Source organism: Microcaecilia unicolor, chromosome 1, assembly GCF_901765095.1.
Source record: "Microcaecilia unicolor chromosome 1, aMicUni1.1, whole genome shotgun sequence".
Classification (NCBI taxonomy): Eukaryota; Metazoa; Chordata; class Amphibia; order Gymnophiona; family Siphonopidae; genus Microcaecilia; species Microcaecilia unicolor.
The window spans coordinates 618,224,132-618,237,264 of NC_044031.1; the positions used below are offsets into that span (position 1 = coordinate 618,224,132).

Below are 13,133 nucleotides of genomic sequence, written 5' to 3' on the forward strand. Positions count from 1 at the left end.
TGGTCTGGGGTCTACCCAGCCACAATGCACACACTTGACAGCAATGACTCAATCCTGCACCTCATTCCCACTCTCCCTTAGCAGCCTGTAGGAATTGCTGTTGTTGCTAAGGGAGGGAGCTTAAGGACCCTGGGGACCTCAGCAGTGCCCAGTTTACTTCTCATAGAACGGAAGGGAGGAAGGAAGAAAAGAGGGTGGGAGAATTGTTAGCTAGGGTGGGGTGGGGTGGGGTGGGGGGGGGGGAGAAATGGACAAGGGGGTTGGGTGGGAGAGATGCATGGGGGGGGGGCAAGAAAGGGAGAAATGTTGGACATGGTTGTGGGTGGGAGAGATGCTGCATGGAGTGGGTGGGGAGAAAGAAATGTTAGACCTGGGGCGCAATAGAGAGAGAGAGATGTGGGGGAGAGAGAGATGGGGGGAAAGAGAGATGGGGGGGGGGGTGAGAAAGAGAAAGATGTTGGATCCAGGGGCAGAAGGGACTGATGGGCCGATGATCAGAAGCAAACACAGGCGCTAGAGACTGTTAGCTCCATACTACCGCCTGTTTGCTACCGCCCCGTGATCAAAGCCCCTGAACGCATGAAACAATGCGCTCGCGGGCTCTGAACGCAACTAGCATGCAAATGCATGCAAAACAGGGCTCAGCGCAAGTAGCATGCAAATGCATGCTAAACCTATTCATCCCCAATGATCAGCGACCAGCGCACCAAAGATTGGCACGCTGGCCGTGGCAAACTGTACACCAACTCGGAGCTGGCGTTAGGGTTTGCAAACCATTTGAGAGGAATGGTGAGCCCTGTCTAGCATGCATTTGCATGCTAGCTGGCCCCCATTCCCCCCAATGCAGCAACCCTGGCAGGAACCTTGACCCTCCCCCCAGCAACAGGGGGCTGGAGGTCCAGCGGAGTTCCGGTCCCCCCGACCCCCCCAACAGGTTCAGGAGGTCTGGAGATCCAGTGGGTCTCCAGCCCCCCTAACCCCCCCAGCATCCCAGTGATGTCCCTGGTGGCCCAGTGGGCTGCAAGTAAATCCTTCTCCCACCTGGTGGTCTAGCGGCCCTTCCCCACCTCCCTACCTGCAGTTGGAGGGAGGTGGACTCCCTCCTCTTCCATTGGTGCTGCCTGCAAAATGGAGTTGCCCAGCCCTGCCCAGTGCACCCTACCATACATGATGTGAAGCCCCACCCAGTGCATCCCATGATGCACTGGGCAGGGCTGGGAACCACCATTTTGCAGGCAGCACCGATGGAAGAGGAGGGAGGCCACCTCCTTCCTCCAACTGCAGGTGGGGAAGAGCCACTAGACCACCAGGTGGGGGGAGGGATTTACCCACGGCCCACTGGGCCACCAGGGACATCGCTGGGATGCTGGGGGGGGGGGGGGCTGGAGACCCACTGGATCAGGGGGGTTGTGGGGACCACAGAGGGGGGGGGGTCAAGTTGCATCAGGTTGGGGTTACTTATGTACCCGTGGCCCACTGGGCCACCAGAGACATTGGAGGGATGCTGGAGGAGGTTGGGGAGACCCACCAGATTTCTAGCCCCCCTGAACCTGGGCTTGGCTTGGGCAGGGGTAATTGGGGTCTGGTGGTGTGATGGACCTCCAGCACCTGTGTTTGATAGGTCTGGGCATTTGACAGCCCAGACCTGTCAAACAAGTGCGGGAGGACAATCCTCCTGAACTTCTACCTCATGATCAGAGAGAATTGTGTGCTTAAATTTGCATGCAATTATCTCTAATCATAGGTCCGGTAAAACCCCATGCTGTTCCATCGTTATTTTTAGAGCGCTGTTTGAAACAGCACGGGGCTTTTGATCATTTGCCTATGAGGGAGAGATGCAGGTCAATGGGAATTAGAGAGAGATGGAGAAATGGTGTAGCAGGACAGAAAGATGCTAGGGGGTGGAGTGGGACAGGAAGATATCTGGCTATGAGGGTGAGGAAAGGAGAAAGAGGAAGCAGATGCTGAACTAGAAGGATGGAGGGAGAAAGGCTGGGAATGGTGGAACCATGTGGGAGAGGTCAGGGGAATGAAAGATAAGGATAGTGATTACATGGTGTAGAAATATGGTAATAGGGAGTAAAAATTAAAGAGATTGGAAGGTTGGGGAAGGAGTGAGATGGGGAATGGGAAATCTAGTGGGTGAATGGAGGAGATGGAAATTTGATGGATAACTGAAAAGTAAAGAGATGGGTGAGACAGAAAAAAAGAAAGAGCCAAAAAAGAATGATCAATATGTCACAGACAGGTGTAGTGAGGAAATGGAATAAGATAGGAGAGAGGAGACATGACAAATGGACAGCAGCTGCTTGAAGAATAATTTAGCAGAGGACAGACAGGGAAGCAGAAAAAAGAACCTGGAACCAACATGATGGTCTGATAGGACTAAAGGAAAGAATGTTATCAGGTAAGACATAACTTTTCCTTCCATTGCATCCTCTCAGACCAGTCCACACCAATGGGATGTAGCAAAGCAGTGTCCCCAACATAGTCTGGGACTAAAAGATCTAAACATACAAAAAAAGAGAGAGAATTTTGCAAATAAACACATAATTAATCTCCTCAATCTAATTAATTGAAAGAGAGATATAGATAACCTGGAATATTAGTCATGGCTGCCAAAACTGGAGACAACCAGGCCATCGCTAGAGCAGGAGTTAAAGGTGGTTTGCAGCAGAATCCACACAGCTGTCCACAGTGGCTGGTACCATACAGGGAACAGAGTGATAGAGGTAAGTGTAGTAACTGGCAACACACACGTAGCTGCTGTCTCTGAAGCCATATCTGCCAATACTGCATGCAATCAAACATATAAACGGCAAGTGACCATACTCACTTGCAAATGCGCAGTACAGACTTCCCTCTCTGTCCCGCCCTCCCGTGAAGACGTCATGACATCAGAGGGCGGAACAGAGAGGGAAACAGAGTCGAATTGTCGGACGCCGACGCCGCTGCTGCCTGGAAAGGAACATCGTGCGAAACAACCTCCACCCTCCCCCCCCATCCCCGCCGCCCTCCATATTGGGCCCCCTGCACTGCCCTGACAGCGCCTCTCACCTCCGTGTGGAAGCGCTGCAGGCAGCAGCAGAGCAATCTGCTGCTGCCTGTAGCACTTTCACACGGAGGTGAGAGGCGCTGTCAGGGCAGTGCAGGGGGCCCGGCACGGAGGGGAGAGGGAACGGCGACGATGAGGGTAGCTGGACATTGGGGCAGGGGGGATAGGCCATAGTTGCTGGAGTTGGGGTGAGAGCAGGGCACAGAGGAGGGTTGCTGGACATGGGGGGAGGCCAAGGGAAAGAGGAGGGTCGCTGGATATGGGGGGGGGGGGAGGATCGGTGGACGGGGTGAGGCCAGGGGAGAGAGGAGGGCTGCAATACTCGCCCGTTTTTACGGGTTTAATGGCTAGTATGATATAACATGCACTTGTCATAGCTGACATATGCGTGGATAACGACTGACGCCCTACTTATGGTTACCACAGCCAATGTCATGCAGTCAGCTGCTGACTGTGATGCCATATAAATGTTCATCCAATGTACCACAGACAGCTGGAACATCTGATGCCACATAGGCAGGTTTGAAACTGTGCCATACACACAACATCCATAATTGGGCCATACAGACAGTTGCTGGAACTGTGCTATACAGGCAGTTGCACATACGTGGTGACAGAGTAGACATGCTACACAGCTAGCTACTAGAATAGTGCTATAACTGACTTGGAATGCTAGGACACTGTAGACAACTGCTGAAGGTAAAGAAATTCAGTTATTTCAGCCGCACAGCATAACCGATCAAGCAGCCATATAAGACAGATGGTTGTTGTATCTATGAAATACCAGTACTGTGCAACCCATGTGGGTGTTGTAGGCACTGAAATAAGTGGCTGCTTAAGCTGTGTAGTACCAGCACTTGTTGTAATTATGGAACTGAGGTAAGCAAACAGTGACTGTTGCAACTACAAAAGGAAAGGGGATGGGATTTGCTATACTGCCTTTCTATGGTTACAATCAATCAAAGTGGTTTGCATATTATATATAGGTACTTATTTTGCACCAGGGGCAACGGAGGTGAAGGTAGCAGGAGTGGCACAGGTAGATGTTGCAGGACTGCTACACCGGCAACTGCTTTAGGAGAGCAATACGGTTGCTGCTACAGGGGAGCAACCTAGAGGAGTATTGCCATTGTGTAATACAGGTGTCCGCTACCACTGTGCAGCCAAGACAGTTGCTGCAAATGTGCAATACCAGTGCCACTGAGCAACTGTGCTAGTGGGTGTAAGTCTGCAACTCAGGTGCTTGCTGAAATTTGCAACCAGGTGGACAACTGCACACACACGAGTTGAGAATCCCAGGAAGATATAGAAGGAACTGTGCACTATATGTATAAGTGAACTACAGTTGAATAGAAAAACTGTGCAGTTGGGCCAGTTCTGAATCATCAATGGCTACCAAACTTCTTCAGTTGCACTGTTTCCGTAACTGAATAAACTAATGCAACTATCCTGAAATCGGCAAGCAACGCATCAAATTTGGTAGAACATAGCAATGAGTTTCATTATACAGCTTTCAACAGATAGGATATAGGTGATGGGGGTGGGTAGAAAACAAGTTTGGCTATTTATGCCAAAATATTGCCAGCTGACAACAGTTAATTCTGGATTTTTTTTAAAGAATACAGGTGATTTGGGGGGGGGTGGAGGGGGAAGAACCAAGTTTGGATATTGATGGCAAAATATAGCCAGCTGGCTGAAGAAGACAATTCGTAGGAACTCCATACAGGAAAAACTAAATACAGTTAACTGCAATTAATGAATAACTGCCACATATATGAACAGACTTAGCTTAATTGATATTCAAATTAAACACAGAAAAGTAGTAGAATCTGTATATACTAGTCAGGCAGCCAGGGCCGTTCTTAGCAAGTGCAGGGCCCTGTGCAGAACAATTTGATGGGGCCCCATCCTAGCCCCACCCCTGCCCCAGCCCCGTCCCCACCTCCACCCCATTGATAAGATTATTCAATTTTTAGAAAAATTTGTATTTATGAAATTTCAAATAAAGACAAATGAAGCTAAACTTGTACAGAAAAACTGATTGAAATAATAAGTACAATGCTATCATGAACCCCCCCCCCCCCCCGAGAAATTATTCAGTTCAAGTCCACTACAATTAGTAGTTCCAATTCTCATAACCCCGGGGGGGGGGGGGGGGGGGTCAAAGGTGCGGACACACAATCTCTCCACTGCAAAACACTATACACAAACTTGTGCAAAAACACACTCATAACCTTACCAAACCATAACAGCACTAATTCCAAGGACAGGACGAGCTACAACCTTATGCGTGGAAAGGCAGAACTGTAATTACACCAGGCTCTAAACCACCAATACACTACCTCGTGAAAAAAAACGAAACAAAAAGGGCTGCAAATTCTACACGCTAGCAGGATACTGCACCTTGATCACACATGAAAAACACATGACAACAGATATGAAGGCAAAATACTGAACTGGAAAGTTACCTCAAGAAGTCAGACTCAGCAAGCAGCAGTACTAGAAAAATTGAAACTTACATGCAAAATATCAAAGATGCACACTTCCAAAAGCTGACATATTCCAATTAATAAATTCTGAATACTTTTTTTCTACCTTTGTTGTCTGATCATTTAGTTTTTCTATTCGCTTTGGTCCCAGTGTCTTCTGTTTTATGCAGTGTCTTCTTTCCATTTGATATTTTTTCTCTCACCATGTCCACCATCCTCCTGTGTCCTGTCTACCATCTGTAGCCCTGTCCCTATCCTTTCTCCAGTTTCAGCATCTGCCTTCAAAGTGTTCCGATCCAGCCCTTAAATTCAGCAATTTTCCCTCCATCCATATCCAGCATTTCTTCTCACACCCCTCCATCCATGTGCATCTACTTTCCTCCCCTCCCCTACATCCATGTCCAGCATTTCTCCTCTCTCCCTTCCCCTCCATCCATGTGCATCTCCTTCATCTTTCCTTCCCTCCATTCCTGCCCAACATTTCTCCTTTTTCCCCTGCCCTCCCCTCCATGTCCAGCAATTTCTCCTCTCTCCCTGGGCCCTGTCCTCCCATCCATGTCCATCCTTGTTCCTCTCTCCCCTTCCCTCCTCATCTATCCATATCCAGCAATTCTGCTCCCTCCTGTTTTTAATTACCCCTCTCTAGACCCCCGCAGGACCCTTGCCCACAGAGGTGGAGAGAGGGTTTCAGAAGGCTCATAATAAGTCTCTTAAATATGACCTCTGTTTTCTGGCTCCTAATTTCTAAGGACATCTTAGGGCATCTATTCTCCCACATAATGTACTGGAGAGTAAAAGATAATCTACTTATGTGAACACTATTTGTGTAAGAATGTTCAAGGAAACAGAGAAATTGAGGCACAGACTAGAGAAGGTAGTGATAGAAATAGTCTTTATTCTCACCAATTGAAACTTCAAGCTGGTACACACATCAGTCAGATTCTCAGTTCAATCGACCGTAGCTCTACCCTCTGGGTAGCGTTGGGGAAAACTCCAAAATCTACCCAGATTTACATTTCTTATATAGTCTTTTCTGTGCATTCTATTCAATGGAGAGACACTTTTTGTTTTCATCTGTGATTCATACTTTCTGACAGTTTGCTTAACCGCAGATCAGATGCCCAAATCTCCCCCTTCTTACAATTTCTCAATACCTGTAACATCCTTTTTGGTAAACAACTCTCTGACTAATGCAGGGATAGGTATCCATTTTATGAAAAGGACTCAATTTTTAATTCAATTGCTTGACCTAAGTTTTAGTTATTCGAGTCATTTAATCCTTCATCTAACCTTTAAAACTGTATCTGGATATTACCCCAGATCCTGATAAGGCTTGTCAGCTGGGCCCTGCTTCAGCAAGTACTCAGCTGCAAAGCCATCATCAGATTTCTGGCCTGGTCAGTGCTTCTTAGCAGCCTAGGCTTTAGAGCTTGGCCCACCACTATTCCAGTGGAGGGGTCTCTAGTTGTAACACATATTAACACTCCCCTCCATGTCCAGCAATTAAATCCTCTCTCCCTGGGCCCTGCCCTCCCATCCATGTCCATCCTTGTTCCTCTCTCCCCTTCCCTCCTCCATCTATCCATATCCAGCAATTCTCCTCCCTCCCCTCCATGTCCAGAAATTAATCCTCTCTCCCTGGGCCCTGTCCTCCCATCCATGTCCATCCTTGTCAATGCTCCTCTCTCCCCATCCCTCCCGCTCCCATATCCACCTGCCCGCCCTCTTCTCGCTTCTTGTTCAACTATTTAAATTTACCTTGCTCTGCCTCTGACATCTGCGCAGCATCAGTGAAAGCGCTGCCTGTCTGACGTCTCTCCACCAGCCTTCCCTTCACTTGTTCGTTCCCTCAGTGCCCCACCTTCGTCTGACGTAATTTCCTCGAGGGCGGGACACAGAGGGAACGAACGAGCGAAGGGAAGGCTGGTGGAGAGATGTCAGACAGGCAGCGCTTTCACTGATGCTGCGCAGACGTCGGAGGCGGAGCGAGGTAAATTTAAAGCGCCGGGGAATCGGGGATGAAGCAGAGGACTGGAGGCTCAGGCTGACTGAGGCGCGCCGCGCAGGGCCCCCTTAAGCGAGAAGCCCTATGCGGCCGCCTCGGTCTAAGACCAGCCCTACAGGCAGCTACTATAATCATTAAGGTAACTGCACTAGAAATTACAAAATAAAATCAAATTGCAGCATACAGCAATGAACCAAAGAATAGGAGCATATGTTCTAGTAAGGGATAAAATCTTTTTTTTTTTTTTTCCACTTGAGGAGAGCTAATAAGTGTCTGGATGTGCTTGTGTGAATCAAACAGCCAGGGAACACTTGAAAAAAAAAAAAAAAAAACCCACCAGCTGACAGAAACAGAAAAGAATTTTGGCTGGAAAAAGTCTGGAACACTGAGGAAAATGTAATGTTGCACAGAAACAGGAGTAGTTAATCCTCTACATAAGAGAGTAAAAGAAATATTCACTGCTTATAGACAGTCACATAGAACATTTCACTGCTTATAGAAATCAGAAGAACAAAGATTCCTGTCGGTGATCCCTGCTGTGAGAAAAAAAAAAATCGAACCAGATACCAGTGAGAGCTTAATAAAGAACAGAGGCAAAAACATCAGACTGCTGAAATAACTGGAATAGAACAGGCTCAACCAATGAAGGCTGACTTCCACAGGAGATGTTGCTAGTCCAATAGTCTGGTGAGGAGGGATCTCAGAGATATACCTCAGCTCCATAGAACAGCAGCTTTTTTTTTGTTTGTAAACAGAAGGTTATGCCAAGGAAGGCACCCCAACTCAGCTGAAACCCTGGCATTAAACTGAGTCAGAATAACAAGCCCAGGAGGGTACCCCTAACTCAACTGAAACACAGCTGAGAAGCTAGTTCAGGAGAACAAGCCAAATAGAGACCTCCAAACTCAACCAAGTCTCAGTGTAAAACTGGCTAAGGAGCAGAAAACCCCAAAAGGTTAGTTAAAGCTTGTGAAACTAGTTATAGACCAGGTCAAGGAACAGGGCTGTTAGCCCATCTTCCATCAGCTTGGTAGACAGAGGAAATACTGAACATACTATTTATAGTTATTGTGAATAACTATTTTATTCCTTTGTCTTCATCCACTGGTAGAGGAACAAAATCTATTGGTCTGGACTGGTCTAATAGGATGCTATGGAAGCACTATTTGTGTTTTATACATTCATAAACTGGCATTTAGACATCCAAATTGTATGGATGTCCAAATCCTGATTTTACAAAGCCAGGATATGAATATCCAAAACTGAAGAATGTGCATCTGGAAAGGGGGTGTGACTGGCATGCTTAGGGTGGGACTTTTGAGTGGGATAAACTATGGACATTCATTCCCCATTGCAAAAGGGGGAAACCATCTGTGTCCATAAAGGTAAAATGTCTTGAATTAGACCTGCTACCTGGAATATCCAGGGGACCCTCCCTGTTTGCACTTACCCAATGTTAACTGTAAACCGTAAGAGTGAGTGCAAAGCTTGGGTGATGCATGCAGGTATTGTGCCCAGCATCTGCCCTGCATGAAAGGGGAGGGGACTTGATAAACCACCTTTCTGTGGTTAAAATCAAAGCAGGTACTTATTTTGTACCTGGGGCAATGGAGGGTTAAGTGACTTGCCCAGTCACAAGGAGCTGTGGTGGAAATTGATCCCAGTTCACCAGGCTCAAAGCCTGCTGCACTAACCACTAGGCTACTCCTCCACTCATGCAGATGGTGCTTATTTTGAGTTTTAAAGCTGTTGCAGAAAAAGACTCTCTCTCTCTCTCTCTTCCAGTTTATGGAAAGGCAAACTGAAGTACCATTAGGCAGCTACTTTCAAAACTGATGCCCTGGGCTCCTATTGGCCCTGGATTTCAAATCTAGCCTGAAGGTACTGGATTTTCCCCAGTCTGAGCCAGGGAGCAGAGAGATAAAGTTATCTTTACTGAAGCTGTTATATTTTATAACCTGTGAGCAGCTATAGTTCCTGAACTGCCCAGGTACTAAACAAATGTTTAGTTTTACAGTTGATCCATATTCAGTTACCTGTCTGCTGATTTCAACTTTTTCTGTTTACTGTTCAAGTTCTCTGACAATAAATCTTATTTATTTGACTCTGCTGTCCTAGACTAAGAATCCTGGTTTGTGTTTCTGGGTCTGTGGGTGCTTTCTGGGAACTGTAGGATCCCTAGAGTGTGGCCCCAAACTCATAGAAATCACTGGGGAATACCCTGAGAGTGGGGAACTAGCCCAGAGGCAAGTGGGACCCAGTCAGTGGGTGGAGGGTGCTAGTACAGACCATGAGCCCAAGTGAAGGCGAGACTGGGCAGACCCTTCAGGTGGCTGCAGGGTAACCACAGGTGGGTGCTAGGTGTTTCATGACAGGCACAGGAAAAAAAAAAAAAGATTTTAAATGCTCCCAGGTTTCAACCTAATTGTTTAATGTGAGATATAAATGGCAGAAATAAGTAAATAGATAGGCAGAAGCTCTGAATGCTGAGCAACTGATTCTCATAACATGATATCTGTTTTAGTGGCTCTTTACCAGAGAAAAAAATATCTCTGCATGAATATAACAGTGCTAGGGTGTCCCTATAATACGCCCCTCCAAATAACACATTGATTATGATTTATAACAAACTACTAATCTACCTATGAAAAGTTATTCCGTTATTATACTTCCTCTGTGTATACCCCTAATGCTGCACAAGCAGGCATGTTTGAAAATATGTGAGATTAAATAAAAATGCTACCAACAATAAAGGACAACATGGATGCAGAGGCTCATAGGTTTGCTTGCTCTGAGTGTACAGTGATGACAACTGCACAAGGAGAAACAGAGAATCACCTAATTGGCTTCAACTTTTTGACATCATCCCAATTCCATCCATCCACCTCCCCTCCAGCCCTGGATGTCCTCCTGGCACATACCTCAAGGCACCCTGGTGATCTAGTGGATTCTTCGGGGCAGGAGAGATTCCCACTCATTCTTGCTCGCTGCCGCTGATCCTTTCACTGTCTCCGCTTTCTTAAAACGGCTGCTGAGATTTCAAGCGGTGGCCTTGCAAGACTTCTGCAGAAGTCTCGGCAGCCATTTAAAAAAAAGCGGAGACAGCAAGAGGATCAGCGGCAGCAGGCAGGAAAGAGTGGGGATCTTTCCTGCCCCGAAGAAGCCACTAGACCACCAGGATATCTCGAGGTATGTGCCAGAAGGGCACCCTGTGGCTTGAGGGAGGGAAGGCACTTCTGCGGGAATCCCACAGGACCTGGATCTATACCTGTGGGATTCCCACAGGACCTGGGGTCCATCCCTGTGGTATCCACAGGAATCCCACTATCCCCGCTCCTGTGCAGCTCTCTATTCTAGACATGATACTCATAACCTGTTTCAACTTAAATTTCCAGTGTTTAAGAACTTAAAAATCAAACATCTTACTCTGTCTATTCAGTAACTCCCAATGTATCTGAGATCTTGTACTCATTATCTTTACTTTAGAAAGCATTTAAAGGCTTTCTTATTTAATAAGGCAGGTCTATCCAATGGATAATTTAAAGCTAGATAATTTAAACCATTAATTTAATGGTTATATGCTAATTATCTGGTTTATCTAACTGTAACTCCTAGACAGATTGGTCTAGTTTTTTTTTTTTTTTTTAACTTTTGTAATCCGTCTTTAACTGTATAGGTATAGACAAAATATAAATACAAGTGTAACATAACAGTCAGAATCCAAGCCCGAGGAGATCCAGCCTAGAAAAGAGAACACTTTTCAGCCACTTAGGTTTAAAAGAAACTTAATTTATTTTTCTCTTAAACAAATCAAAAAAGAGAAAATAGCTGTCTTCAAACTCTACCAGTTTCTTCCCATAGTTCCTTTTTTTTTTTAAATCCCTGGAGTAAGAGAACTGAATTCTGCAAATGACATCGATGAGGATGACACATGAATAAAAATAAACGGTAATCTCAGAACCAAGGAGAACAGAAGAAAAGTTCTGTTTGTCCAGCTGTGCAGGGTTTTACTAATCGTAATCGTGCATGTTGGCCCCCTGCCGGTGAGTGTGGACTGTGGTGGCTCCGCATGAGTAGCTGTTCTACCATGGATGTGTTTTATTTAGGTGGTCTGTAAGCAATCTTCCGGCTCTTTAATACAGACCACTTGTGTCTCTTCATGTAGTACGCTAAGGGGATTAAAACGGACACGATCATCAACACCTGGAAAAACAAAAGTGAGAAGAAATGGTTGCAATCACTGGGGGCTATAAGAATATGTGAAGTCATTCACAGTAAAGCTTTCCCCACATGCATGGAGCATCCTAAGACAGAGGTTCAGCTCTGGCTGAAGTTTCTACAGTGAGAAAAGTGATTTCAATTCACTAAGGAAAAGCAGAACAGGCTTCACAAGTGGCAATATCCTAAGGTGCCTGAAGCAGACCAAATGTAAAACAAAGATCAGGCATTTTCCCCACAGTACTCCAAGCATTCCTTTGTCAGTATCGTTGCATAAGGCCACTTCAGTTTCAGTTTTTACAGAAGGCACCAGTATCATTTGTGGCTTAAAAATCTATGCAACCCTTAAGAAACCTTTAGTTAACACTCTTTGGTAATCTTTCCATGATTATTTGCACAACTTCAGCCTACAACAAAAGACTGGTGCATTATCATCACTTGATATTTTTACTGTTATACTATTCCAGATCTCCCAAAACAGAAGAAACCCTGCATCTTCAGAAAGGTGCCTAGTGTGACGCTGCCAGATACAAACACAATTTGTATTCTTGACATGACAAGCATGTCAAAGATGATATTTTGATTGACCTGTTTTCTTCCATCAATTCCTGCTAGCCCAGTCCAGACACATGAGCTTGTGTCACTCTGCCAGCAGATGGAGACGGAGAACACAATATTAAAGTGATCACGGAACTGCTTTTAAGAAGCTCTGCATCTAGGACACTTGCTAGTTAAGCCTTTGTCAAAGCAGAACAACAAAATAAATGACCCCCGTTGATAACAACTTTAAGAAAAAACAAACAAGGGAGATAAAATATCTTAGCTTCCAGCAGGCAAACCTGAACTACAAAATTCAAACCAGAGAAGGCCCAAAGATCTGAACTTCTCAGGAGGGACCTTGACTGGTCTAGCAGGACTCAAAGATAATTAACAGATAAATCTAAATTTCACCTTCTAATCCTAAAATCCAGACTCATGGAAACTACACATGTCCCATCATGGAGGGTGAGAGGAAGCCAGTGCTGCTTTGAGAACCCTGTCCCAAAACCAGTCTCCCCCTTGGTTTGAAAATCCAACATATAGTACTTCGTAAAAGGAGTGCAATCAACCCTGTAACGGAGAAGTAAGCTTAAAGTCTTTCACCAAGTACTTGTGAAATCTAGGCATTAAATACCAATGGCAACATCCATTCGCTTTAGCCTTTTACCTGGAAGGGAAAAGGGAAGTTACAGCTTATAAAAACTTTTGATGAAGCACGCATGGTGCTACCAGAATCTGTGCCCCTATCTACATCATCGGATTCTGAAAGAAGCATTAAGGCCCTCATGATCAAAAGCAAACTCCGGCACTAGAGGCTGTTAACGCC

General features: G+C 45.9%; 1 protein-coding gene across 1 annotated transcript in view; it reads right to left on the reverse strand.

Annotated features, from left to right (window-relative positions):
* Positions 1 to 11,317: 11,317 nt before the first annotated feature.
* The window catches only part of LOC115481057 (cytochrome c1, heme protein, mitochondrial), a 56,631-nt gene continuing 54,815 nt past the window's right edge, over positions 11,318 to 13,133 (reverse strand). Inside the window, exon 7 of the mRNA XM_030220058.1 lies at positions 11,318 to 11,752. Coding sequence (XP_030075918.1) covers positions 11,648 to 11,752 — 105 coding nt within the window. The 3' untranslated portion in view covers positions 11,318 to 11,647. The remainder of the gene's footprint in view (positions 11,753 to 13,133) is intronic.